The sequence below is a fragment of the Onychomys torridus genome, chromosome 17, assembly GCF_903995425.1.
Source record: "Onychomys torridus chromosome 17, mOncTor1.1, whole genome shotgun sequence".
Classification (NCBI taxonomy): domain Eukaryota; kingdom Metazoa; phylum Chordata; class Mammalia; order Rodentia; family Cricetidae; genus Onychomys; species Onychomys torridus.
The window spans coordinates 11,732,221-11,744,929 of record NC_050459.1 but is presented as its reverse complement, the minus strand read 5'-3'; the positions used below and the strand labels follow the sequence as shown (position 1 = coordinate 11,744,929).

The 12,709-nt window shown below is 46.0% G+C and overlaps 1 protein-coding gene across 5 annotated transcripts in view; it reads right to left on the bottom strand.

The window, feature by feature from the left end:
* The window catches only part of Dlgap2 (DLG associated protein 2), a 724,943-nt gene that overhangs the window by 137,989 nt on the left and 574,245 nt on the right, over positions 1-12,709 (bottom strand). For all 5 annotated transcript variants that reach the window (XM_036166326.1, XM_036166325.1, XM_036166329.1 and 2 more), the window contains one exon: positions 718-783. In XM_036166326.1, the coding sequence (XP_036022219.1) occupies positions 718-783 (66 nt within the window). The remainder of the gene's footprint in view (positions 1-717; positions 784-12,709) is intronic.

Sequence of the window (12,709 nt, the reverse complement as noted above, 5' to 3'; positions counted from 1 at the left end):
TGGTCTAATGTTCTGGAGTCATTCAGGGAACACATGGCCCTGCAGGTCTGTACACAGAATATGAAGTAGGCTGAGCCCAGAGCCATACAGGAGTCTCTGATTGGTGTTTGATGTTGGATTTAGTCAACTTTCTGCATCTCTGACAGTGGTGGCTTCCCTGATGAGTGGAAGGCTAACTCCCTGTCAACTGACCAACCACCCAAAGTGGCACCAGCCCCTTGTGCCTGGAGTGACGTCAAATGAGATTCTCACATGGGGCTGACCCGAGCACTTGGGGAGGAGGGGCCAACAGTTACTCTTGTTCTCCAGGAGAGAAGGGACCTGATGAGCCAGCATCTGCCTCAGCCTGTGTTGTGATGGTGGCCCAAGGGCATCAACTTCTTCCAGTGAAGAGTGGAACTGCTTCCTTAGAGCAAAGGAAGGCAGGTTCTAGCCCAGAGTCAGAGGAGGGTTTTTTCCACATGTAGCCTCTGCATCCTTATGTCTTTAACCTATCAACATGAGGGTCCACAGAACCCTTTTCTCATAAGGGATTCACAAGTTGTTTACTATTGAAAAACATCAGCATGGCTTCTTGCTTCTCATTGGTACCATCTCCCAGGCCTGATGTGCTTAACAAGTTTAGCCTGAGTTTCCCAGTGATGGGGTGTGATGAAGTGAGCAGGATTCTGGGCAGTCATTGCAACCCCCAGACCCCCACCATCCGCTTTACTCTACCTATATCTTCTTCTGCTGGTCCCGGGAAGCTGAGGCCCGGCTGGGCCAAGTCTCCTCCTTCTTCCTCTGCAAGACACAAGCAAAGACATGCTTACTCTTGTTCCGCTGAAATTGCAGTCATTGTCCATATCTGAGACTCTGATTGACAGTCAACGTGGTTCACACACAGAGACACTTTTCTGTTTCTTCTATTATCAGTGCTTAGAGCTCAGTGTTTTGCACTGACAACCTCAGAGCGGCTGTCACTTTCTGTAACAGCCCCAAGATCCCACTTGTGCCTCATTCTTCTTTGAGGTCCCTGCACAGACAGCTTTTGCAAAAACACCTCAGCTTCCTTATATAACTTTGGGTTTATCTTGTTAGCGTCGGTATAGACCATTGAGATGTGCTGACCATTGCTGGCCTGGTTTCCTTGGATCAGTCACGTCCTAAGGAGTCTGAGTCATGCCCAAAAAGAACCCCAACTCTAGTGATTGCAGTTGCATGCATGCCATGCTTCCACGTTCGAAGTCTGCAGTGGCTGCTACAATGTGTCCTGTAAGTTCATTCTGGGTGGGTTTGGCTAGCAAATCACAATCTCCTTTTGTGAAAGGCTAGCCTGAGCCCCTATGCTCATTTTTAGTTGCTTTCTCTATCTGGTGCAGAGAGATGCTGCTGCATTAGCATGGACTACAACATGGTCACGACACCAGTGTCATGTCAACTCTCTGGCCTGCATATATGGGGATACTGGGCGGGAAGGTGAATGGATGTGTGTTCATATCCAATCTGTCCCCAGGGAGCTGCACTGGGTGTCTGCACCCCACCTCCATGTCTGCACAGAACTCTAGGGTCTAGTTTCAGGGGCTGCCATGCACCCACATGTGCTGAGCTCAGTGTCTGACTGCCCTGCATTGATATGTGATTGACAATATGTAGTGCTCATCTGAACATGGAGATGCAGCTCAGACAGAGGATCTCCTGCACCACATTGCACACATATAATTGTCTCTATACCATGGTGTGTGTATCAAAATTATAGCATCATGTATACACAGATTCTGGCATATATTTAAAAATATAACTGCATTTTTAAGACTCTAGTATTTGTTCATTCATGGAGGGCTTCCAACATTGGTGGGGAGGCTCTGAATCTGAATGCACACCTCTTCTGGCATTGAACACCACCAATTGTGTTATAGTGTGAACAGGATCCATACGAGTATCTCATGATTGGATCTACATACTTCACTATCATCACCCACTTGTTACTTCATAGAAAGAACTAGGAAGAAAGAGGCAGGTTTGTCATGGAAGATGCTGAGGACCAAGCTAGTGTCTTAACAAAAAGATGAAGTCAAACATCATTTCATGGGTTCTCCTGACACTGAGAAAACACAGGTACACAGTAACCACCACCATTGGATTCAGGTTCAGTGTTTCATTAAAACGGTTCATTGCAACTTTGTAGCCATCTGGGTAGCCTTTCTACCTGGCCAACCATGCTTTCTGCATACTTTCCCATGTTTTCCTACTAGCAGATAGGCATGCCTACTAGGGAGACGGTGGGTTCTGAGACCCCACTAAGGACTAGAAACCCAGACCCAGCACCATAGCCAGTGCTAACCGAGTACAGTCTCCTTGGAGATAACTCCTACATAGTGTTATCTCAAAGCCAGAAGGAACTGTACAACAGACCCACAGACTCAGATCTCACACATTCCCTCATTTTAAACACACATACATATGCAAAGTAAGAGTTTTAAGAAGAAAGATTTGGATGTGAGCTAACATTACATTGTTGAATGCTTAGATAACAATGCCAAGAAAACAGAGAGTGTATGGAAAGGATAACAGGCTGCGTACTGATCATACCATCATGTTGGTGTCACAGCTTACAGCCTTGAAGGAGGGTGGGTAGGTGAGTTTTACGGCCAGCTCTGAATTTTAGGCACAGGAGTGATTGCATAATTTCCCTCGGCCCTTGTCGTTCAGATTACGCTAACAGCAAGTCTTGGTATGTGGTTCATCTAAGGCCACGGGTGGAAGGTGAGCGTACAGAAGGTCTTTGTGTCTGGTGTCACCTCATAGCTGAGAAAGCTTACCTTGGTGTAGATATGATGGCCCTTCCATGTCCAACCAGGCATTAGATTTTCAGGCTAGCTTTTATCTCTACCACATTCCTACTCCACATCCTGATCTGTGCAGGCCATTGTCCTGCTCAAATGGAAGGCCACAGATAAGACGAGGGTCCTTGTCCTTCCCCTCCCTACAGTTCCAGGGTCTGTACAGTGGGCACCAATGGGTGAGGGTGGGATGGATGGCTGAGATGGCTGAGACAGGAAGGGTGCAAAGCACTGTCAAGTCACACGGTCATCCTAATTATACCAGGGGTCCCATATCTGTCCCTTTACGGGCTAAAAGACTGCAAACACTGACTGACCAGCCCCTCTGTCTCTGTTTCTCTCTCCTCTGTCTCTGTCCCTCTTTCTCCTTTCCTCTGTCTTTACACTTATTAAAGGAAACTGCTTCACTCCAAGTGTACCATAAAAGGTGAGCCATACAATCTGAAAAACAAGCTGTGGCTGGGTAGAAGAACAATGGTGCCATTAGCCGGGCTCTCACACATTCTGAATATGGGTGATTGCAAGCCTCCTTGACCCAGCCTCTTCATCTTCCCATGTTCAAGGCCAATAGATCTTGGACAGGGAGAGCTGTGAGACGGTGTGTCGGATTAATCAGCGCTATAAAATTAATAGTGCCTACTTCTGACACCGTGCTCAATTTTCTATTACATTCTTAACAAAAATAGGAAAGTGCTCTCTACTGAAGCTTCCAAAAGCCACTCGCTTATCCATTAGACCGAATCTAGTGAGCATTGGTCCACACTGAGGACACTTCCCCATCCTGGCTCTTTGAGTTTTCTGTCTTCACATTGCTCCCTCATAATGTTTTCTGGCTAAGTTTACTTTATAACTTATTTTTCTTTCACACTGGAACTCCATGTTGGCTGTGCTTGGAAGAGTGTAACCTGAGACTGTGAGTCCCTTCTGTGTGGGAACAGGCCTTTCTAAAGTTCTGCGTCACCGTCCCTCTTACAATATTCAACCCTCCAACTCTGGGAAAAGGGCTTCTGCCAGATGCCGCAGCAGGAAGGAACTGTGGACAAGGTGTTTCCAGAGCATCCATGTGACAACAGACAGGTGATGCCCTCCTCTAGACTGGTGGCATAATTTCAGCTTCTTCACTCTCTGAACATGTCACACATTTTCTCCTTCCTTTGGATACAAGATACGGGTGTGTTTTCTCACTTCTCTGAAGCCACTTGGAAGTTACAGGCAAAGGCTCTCCTGTGTCACTAAGTTCTCAAGGTTCTCACACAGCTCGGACACGATTGAAGACCACATCTAACAGGATGTGGCTCTGTATGACACTGTAGGAGCACACTGAGCTTGCTTTCACTTTTCAGGGGACGAGGTGTCTCACAAGACTATCCACTCACATGTGGAGGCCAGAGGCACCATATGTGATGCCTATGCACCATGGGACATCTGAGTTGTGAGTCACAGTATTTATCTTGGACACTAGACACTGCATATATCAGGATGGCCACTACATAGGGACCAACATAGAACCAATGACCAGAGCTATGGGCTGAGCCTAGGTGACAGAGGCCTGGGCTGCTGTCCCTGGACCAGCTGTCTCTCAGCCTGGTACAGGCAGCATCTCCTGTACCCAAAGGCTTCCACGGGCACAAAGCTGACTAACACAAGTGCCAATGTATGCTCTTTGGTATGTGGCCTTGCCTTGGAGAGTCGGTAGAGAAGAGTGACCTGAACAGGGGCTGTGTACCATTTATAGATGCCCCTGCTGCCTCACTTTACTGTCTGGTCACTCAGTAGTCACACCAGGAGTCATCACCTCTCCTACAGATGGAGAACAGAGGCCTCACGGTTCCCTGCGGCACAGAGCTGACAAGCTACCATGAAGGATGGCTTCTGGGTCCAGATCCAGCATTCTTTACACTTTCCTGTGGTGTCACCTGTATGCCAGGTCTACACTAGTGATTCTCAACCTGTGAGTCTCAAACCCTTTGGGGGTCAAATGACCCTTTCACAGGGGTCACTGAAGACCACTGGAAAGACCATAGAAAACTCAGATATTTACATCATAAGTCATAACAGTAGCAAAATTACAGTCATGAAGCAGCAATGAAAATAATTTTATGGTGGGGGGAGTCACCACAACATGCAGAACTATCTTAAAGGGTCACAGTCCTATAGAGCATCCTACATATCCTATATACATTAATGTAGGATCTGTAAAGAGCCAGAAGAAATAGAGACATTATGAGCAGTGCTCTTGAAAAGCTGAGGCAAGAAACCAAGTGGTTCGGGACATCTATCACTCTTCCTGTCCTCTGGCTCCACCACTTCTCTGCTGATCCCAGGGCTGCATGGAGCCAACAACGGTCAATGATGAGGGCGGGCGAGGTCAACCTGGAGACGTGATGGAGTCAATCCAGAGAAGGGTGAGATCAATCCAGTGAGAATAGAGTGAATTCAGGGAGAGTGTGCAGTTGACCCAGGCAGAGTCAACTTGAGGAAGAGGAGCTATAACGTCCAGGTGGAGGGCAGAGTCAGCTCAGGTCAAGGGGATAAGGCAACCTAGGTAGAGGGCAGAGCAAGCTACAGGAGAGGGCATGTCAGCTGGGGGACAGGGCAGAGTCACTGAAGGCTCTTGGCTTCTCTTTGTTTCTAGAGGGTAGGCACTTACTTAATTTAATTGCTGCATGATATATTTTGGTCCAATGTCCATGTTCTTTCATACTGATACTAAGATTTGGAACTTCTGCGACTAAACTGAAGTATCAAAACCTGACTGATCTGCATCATTCAAGGCTGGGTGGACCCTGTACTGACTCAGTTGTATCACCCTCCATTTCCTGGAGGATGGTTCTGTAAACTGTGTACTCCTGGCGTTTGAGCTTCTTCAGGGCTCTAAGGTGGTAGGGAGGAGAGGCACCTTTGCTACTGTGGTGAAACTTCTGAGCCCTAGACCTCTACTGTAGCCTCGGGCCTGCTCAGCACCTTGATGCCTGACTGGCACAGCCTACCACATCCTTCAGTCTGGCACATTCTCTGCCTGCTGAAGACTTCACTGTGGTTTTTCTGAGGAATCTCATCTTCTATTTCCTTGTAAGGTTGAGGAGGGTCAGGCTGAGGTCAGAATTCTACCTGTGAACCATGCAAACACACATGTGTTTGAGCCATTCCCATGTTCCTTCCTGTGGTTCCCTCACATACCTATTTTCATTTCAGACCTCTTGTGTGCTATGTAGGGGGTTCTCTATGAGAGAAGTGACCTTACAGGTTGGGGATCTGTAACTATGTATGCCTCCTGGCATGTCTGCCTGTATCCTTGCCTATGTTCATGAAACTCTCACCTGGGTGCATCGTGTGGTCCTGGGGACGGGGCCATTAAGCCCCTACCAGCCATGGCATCATGCTCTGGGTGAGCCACATGGGCCATGGTGGCCATTGCAGAGCTTGTATGGAACCGTTCACGCTCAGTTTGCTGACTCTTTCACCTTCTTCCACAAACTAGTTTCTCCATGCTTTCTGGAAAGTTTCCTCTGAAGACAGCACACTCAAGTCTACATTTTGGCCAATTTGCTAATGATAGCATTTGGAGGTTGCTTAAATGAAGGCTTCATCCCGGCTCCGCTAGTACAATGACGCTGATGAGTCTTAATGCCGGCTTCCTCTCGCATTCCAGCCACAGCTGCATCGCCAGTCTGCAGCCGGCCTCTGCCTCCATGAGAAGAACTAGGGCTTTTTATTTTCTTTTAATTTTTTTTTGACAACACAGAGGGCTCATCATTCTATTTTGGACTGAAGATTGAGTCTCAGCTGAAGCTGCCCTGAAGTCTGCAGAATCTTTACCAGTAGTTCAATGTCACTTGAATCAGGCTAAGAGGAAAACTCAAAGGCCCTGATGAGGCCACTCCACTTGGCTGAAGATGACAAGGAGAGGCTCTCGTGCCCGGCAGGTGGCATTCAGCACTGACAGCTGAATGCCAGCATTCCAACCCACACATGGGAGGGTTGCCCCTGCTCTGGTTCCCCAGCTTTGAGGGTGGGTGGGTCTAGTTCAGGTAGCCTGACCTGACTGTGCCTTCAAACAGGCGTATAAAAAAGCTCCAACTAAAAGCAACACACACTTAATTTTGAATGTCTCTGGACAGAAGAGAGAGAGAGAGAGAGAGAGAGAGAGAGAGAGAGAGAGAGAGAGAGAGGGAGGCTGAAGTTAAGAAGGCACTTTGTTATTCAAATGTCTAAAAGCTTTGAGAAGAGATTATGCATCTTCAGTTAAACTTGAACACTATTCACTTGGAGAGTGACATTAATTATATTTTATATAACATGTTTTACATCCAAGTTCCAAACACATGAAGTGTTGAGTTCTTTGCACTACCTTGGTATTTAATAGGGTTTTACATCAAAGATGCTTTGAAGACATGCCTATCATGTTTGGGTAGAAAACACAGGTTCACAGCCAGAGCAAAGGTCATTTCACAAATTCGGGAAGCACGGCTGTTTAAATGTAGTCACTGCTGTTCTGAATGATGCCATGCAACAGTCTCAGGGCTGATAGCATTTGGAGTACTGAAACTGAATTTGCTCCTTGTCTGAGTCAGGAGAGGACCTAACACCATTCACATTAGCAGATCTGCCTTAGTCAGGGTTTCTGTTTCTGTGATAAAACACCCCAGCCAAATGCACCTTGAGGGGGACAGGGCTTATTTCAGCTTATAGGTCTTGATCACAGTCCTTCATTGAAGGAAGTCAGGGAAGAACTCAAGCAGGGCAGGAACCTGGTGGCAGGACCTGAAGCAGAGGCCACATTACTTACTGGCTTGCTCCTCATGACTTGCTCAGACTGCTTTCTTAGAGAACCCAGGACGATTAGCCCAGGGGTGGCACCACCCAAAGTGACCTAGGCCCTCCCATATCAATCATTCATTAAGAAAATGCACCATAGGTCTGCCCTCAGGCCAATCTGGTGGGAACATTTTCTCAATTGAGGTTCCCTCTTCCAAAATAATTTTAACTTGTGTCAAGGGGGACATAAATCTAGCTAGTATAAGGTCCTAGGAAGGCTACTGGACAATGTATAAGACCTCAGAAATATCACATTTCAGGGAACCAGGATGAGTTTCAGAATAAGTATGAATACCCCATACAGTATCAGATGAATGTATCTGGGAGTCTATCACCATCAGTGGCTGAATCTTGTCTGGCTCTTCCTGCTTGCATGGAGGAGGGCCTGGGAAATTCCTTTAATGACAACTGAGAACCTGAGTGTTCAGGGCTGAGAATCACTAGCCATCCAGGTAGGCTTCACTTTCTCTAGACCACCCTTTCCCTGAGCATGTTTTAGTAGTAACCTGAAGCTGGATGGAGGCCTGAGCTCTCTAGTTCAGTCCAGACCCTCTCTGCAACACTTTGCAGAAAAGCTACCACATGCTCATTTTTTTTTTATTATTATTACTGTGGTGGTTTGAAAGAAAATGGCCCCCACATGGAGTGGCACTATAAAGAGGTGTGTCTTTGTTGGAGTAGGTGTGGCCTTGTTGGAGGAAGGGTGTCACTGTGGGAGTGGGCTTTGAGGTCTCATATGCTCAAGCTACCCATAGTGTGGAACACAGATTTCTGTTGCCTGCAGATCAAGATGTAGAACTCTCAGCTCCTTCTCCAGCACCATGTCTGCCTGCATACCACCATGTTCTACCATGATAGTAATGAAATAAACCTCTGAAACTGTATGAGAGCCCCAATTAAATGTTTTCCTTTGTAAGTCTTGTTATGGTCATGGTGTCTCTCCACAGCAATAGGACAGTAACTGAGACAGAAGTTGGTACCAGGGATGGGGGTATTGCTGTGATAGGTCTGACCATGCTTTTGTTTGGAGGAATTTGGACTTTGGGAGTTTGGATTAGAAAAGCAGTTGAATGCTTTAAGTAGGACTTAATGGGCCATACTCATAGGAGCATGGCAGACAGTGAGGCTCAGTGGGATTTGAACTATGGGTGGGGGGCTGGCTCAAGAGGTTTCAGAGGTTTAGAGAATTTTGGTATGTTGCCTAGAGATTGTTCTTGTGATATCTTGGTCAAGAATGTCTTTTACCCTTGTCAGAGAGTCTTCCTGAAGCTAAAGTGAAGAAATTTGGATCACTTTCATTGGCAGAGTATAAAACAGCCTAGTATAGACTCTGTGGTGTGGTTACTAGTGTTCACACTTATAAAGATCTGTCATGAAAAGGAGCAAGTTGAGTATGGAAAGTTACAAAATGTAGAGATTGATGACAAAAAGGGCACCAGGAAGTGGAACAGAACTAAGTCCTGTGTTCAAGGAGAAAAACAGATTAAAAATGGAATAAAAGAAGTGGTGATCTCAGGACAAGACCCCACCCAGTCAAGCTTCCAACTTGTGAAAATGAATTAAAGAAAAGCTCAGGTTCAGTGGTATACATTTTTAATCTAAGCACTGGAAGGTAGAGGCTGGCAGATCTACAAGTTTGAGGCCAGCATGGTCTACAGAATGAGTTTTAGGACAGCCAAGCTTAGACAGTGAAGGAAACCATTGGAAACAGAAAGCTGGTGAAGCTGTAACTGAATGAAGGGGCCATGTCCCAGCCCCAGGAAGCAGCAGAATTTGGCAGCTTCAGCCATGTGGTTCTGGCTTTAGAGTCAAGGATAGAAGAAAGGTGTTATGGAACCTTCCTCCATGACTAAGGAAAGCCAATGAGGCCAGACATGTGTCAGGGGTGTCCCTGCATGGATGCTCAGAGAGCCCATTGCATGAATCTGTGAACTTGAAGCCTGGATTGCTTTAGAGATCCCAAGATGTTGGATATGCCAGAGCCATGGGACACCTGCTGAGGACAGCTGCTAATGGGGAGTGGAAGAAAGAAAGAAGTATTTCAGTCAAAGAAGCTGGAGATCTGAAGAGCATTTTGACATTAGACATGGAGATGCAGAGTTTGGAGTTTGTCTGGCTGGTTTTTGGTCTTGAGTAGGTCCAGTATTTTTTCACTCTGTTCCCTTCCCTACATTTTGGAATGGTAATGTATATCATGTGCCATTATATGTTGGAAGTATATGATCTTCTTTTTGATTTTGGTTTTACAGGGGATTACAGTTAGCAGATTTCATGAATCTCAGAAGAGACTTTGAACTTTAGATTTTTAAATAAGTTTGAGACTGTTGTAGACTATTGAGACTTCTGAAGTTGGATTGAATGAATTTTTGCATTATGATATGGCTACAAGCCTTTGGAGGCAAGGGAGTGGAAAGTGGAATAGAGCCCATAGAGAGTGACACTATTAGGAGGTGTGGCCTTTTTGAAGTAGGTATGGCTTTGTTGGAGGAAGTGTGCCATTGTAGGAGTTTTGAGGTCTCCTATGCTCAAGCTACACCCAGGGTGGAACACAGACTCCTTCTGCTGTCTGCAGATCAAGATGTAGAACTCTCAGCTCCTTCTCTAGCACCATGTCTGCCTGCATGCCACTATGCCCTGCCATGGTGATAATGGACTAAACCTCTGAAACTGTAAGGCAGCCCCAATTAAATATTTTCCTTTATATGAGTCATAGTCATGGTGTCTCTTTACAGCGACAGAAACCCTGACTAAGACAATTACATAACATGATTTCTTGAAGTTTTGATTCTGAGCCATAACCTTTAACAGCCAAGCTATCTCTCTAGCCCATGACATGCTTTCAGAAAAGAAAATTTCAAGTTTTTGACAGGAAAACCAGCAACATTAACATTTGAACATACTTGAATCCTTAATTTGAAATACTATACATATGCTCTTTCTTTCTTTCTTTCTTTCTTTCTTTCTTTCTTTCTTTCTTTCTTTCTTTCTTTCATAAAAAGATCTCATGTAGTCCAGGCACACTCCAAACCTACTATGTAGCTGAGCATAACTTTGAAATTCTGATGATCATGGCTCACCATGCCTGGTTAATGTGATGCTGGGAATTGAACCCAGGGCCTCATGTATGCTATGCAGGGACTCAGTAGCTGAGCTTCATATGTTACCCTGGGCATACTGTCTTAATTTCCTACTTAAGCATGCCTGGACACTACCATTGCCTCTTCCACAGGTGTGAGTGACATCAGCCCCTTGTGGGTATCTTTGTATAGAATGTGCAGGTCTACCCAAGTTATGTCTCTCTCTGGATTTTGAGCAAGACCTTAGGGTAACTTAGGATGTTTCATTTTTTATTTTTATTTTTACAAAAACAATGGCAAATCCTGATCTTCAAAGATCCAATTAAGGCAGAATGGCTACATAAATGGTAGCATGATTACAGCATAGAATGAAAAGAAGCTCCAAGTGATGTAGAAACTCCCAGAACAGTGTTAGTAAGGACACCTACAAGGAAACGATTCTTTATGACCTGGCCTCACTGTGAAAAGCAGACCAGAGGCGATTCAAGATGCTTATAGTGATTCTCTCTGATTGGAGGAATTATGGCCACGTTTTATTTCCCCCTTGTAACTCTTTGCACTGTCTTCAACAAGCCTATATACCTTTTTATGAGTACTGAGAACACTGTGAGAATACTTGAAATCTTTGTTGGGATTTGATGGTCTGGCATGAAAATGGCTGGAGGTGAGATTGTGCATGGTCCTTCTCCTCTGACAAAGATCAATATCATTGCCTTCTTCCCTCAGGGATGCAGCAGTGGAATTCAGATTGAGCAGGAAACTCACAAAGTCAACGCTGCTCACTCATTCATCCACCAACCTCCCAATGCTACTAAAGAGTTGACGTTATATCAAGACCTCGGTAATCACTGAGGACAGGATCAGGTTTCTGCTCTGGAGCAATGATGCCCTGTTTTTCTGTGGCCTCCATCTTGCCTATACCGGCCAACATATATGCATGCAGCTCAGAAAAGATGCCTTCCAAATGCTCACTGCCAATGGCACATGAGAGGGACACAGGTGCTTTAAGTGACCGGGGTTCTTGGGCTCCTTGGAGAGCAGACACTCCACAGCAGAGGTGCCTGCCTCTGTTTGGAAGGTTCTACCTTGTGTTTTTCCTAGGGTATGTGGAGGAACACATCATGTTATAGTGGTGGATAACATACTCACCTACCCTAAATCCGGGACCTTCCTGTCAGCCTCATGTCCTAGCTGTGGACCCTGGCTACACAACCTCAGAGAAAAAGAGTTCACATCTAAGCATTAAAATAAAACGCTATGGAAACCAATTGCAAATGAGAGGTGGTATGCAATTAACCTAAACTCCTATGGCAGACAGCTCGGCACAGGTAAGTAGAGACCCTGAGCTCCAAGGCCATACTTTTCCCTCGGCCTCACATAGGTGTGAGCGGCTCACCTGGCTGCCCGCACTGCTGCAGCTGCCCCGGGTCACACTGGCTGTGATCAGGATGAAGCCAGTGTGCTGTCACCTCCCTGTCATGCCAGAGTACTCAGGTGCCTGAAGTCATTTTCTTTTTATTCTTTAAATCATTCTCTTTCCCCAGTGATGCTAAACTCATCAACACTCACGGACAAGTGGGTCCCACTAAGCCCTCACAGATATGAGTGCTGAGGGATTCTGTGTTATAGGAGGCCAGCCTGTAGCCCTGTCTCCATGCTGAGTGAGGTGAGGAGGCGTGCGCCGTGTGGTGGACAGCTGTAGTATACAAAGCAATGATAGAGCAGATTCCTCATGTCCTTTATCTGGTGCTTCTCCTAGGTTTCCTATTAGTGGATTTGTTGAAAGAAATCCTGAGAATAACAGGGGCATGGTGTGGAGCCACTGTTGGAACTGAGTCCCCTGATCTCACACAAGGTACTGTTAGTAAGTACTAGAATTCCATATAATATGTGTGTGGTGTGTGTGTGTGTGTGTGTGTGTGTGTGTGTGTGTGTGTGTGTGATGTGGGGGGTGTGTGTGTGTGTGTGTGTGTGTGTGTGTGTGTGTGTGTG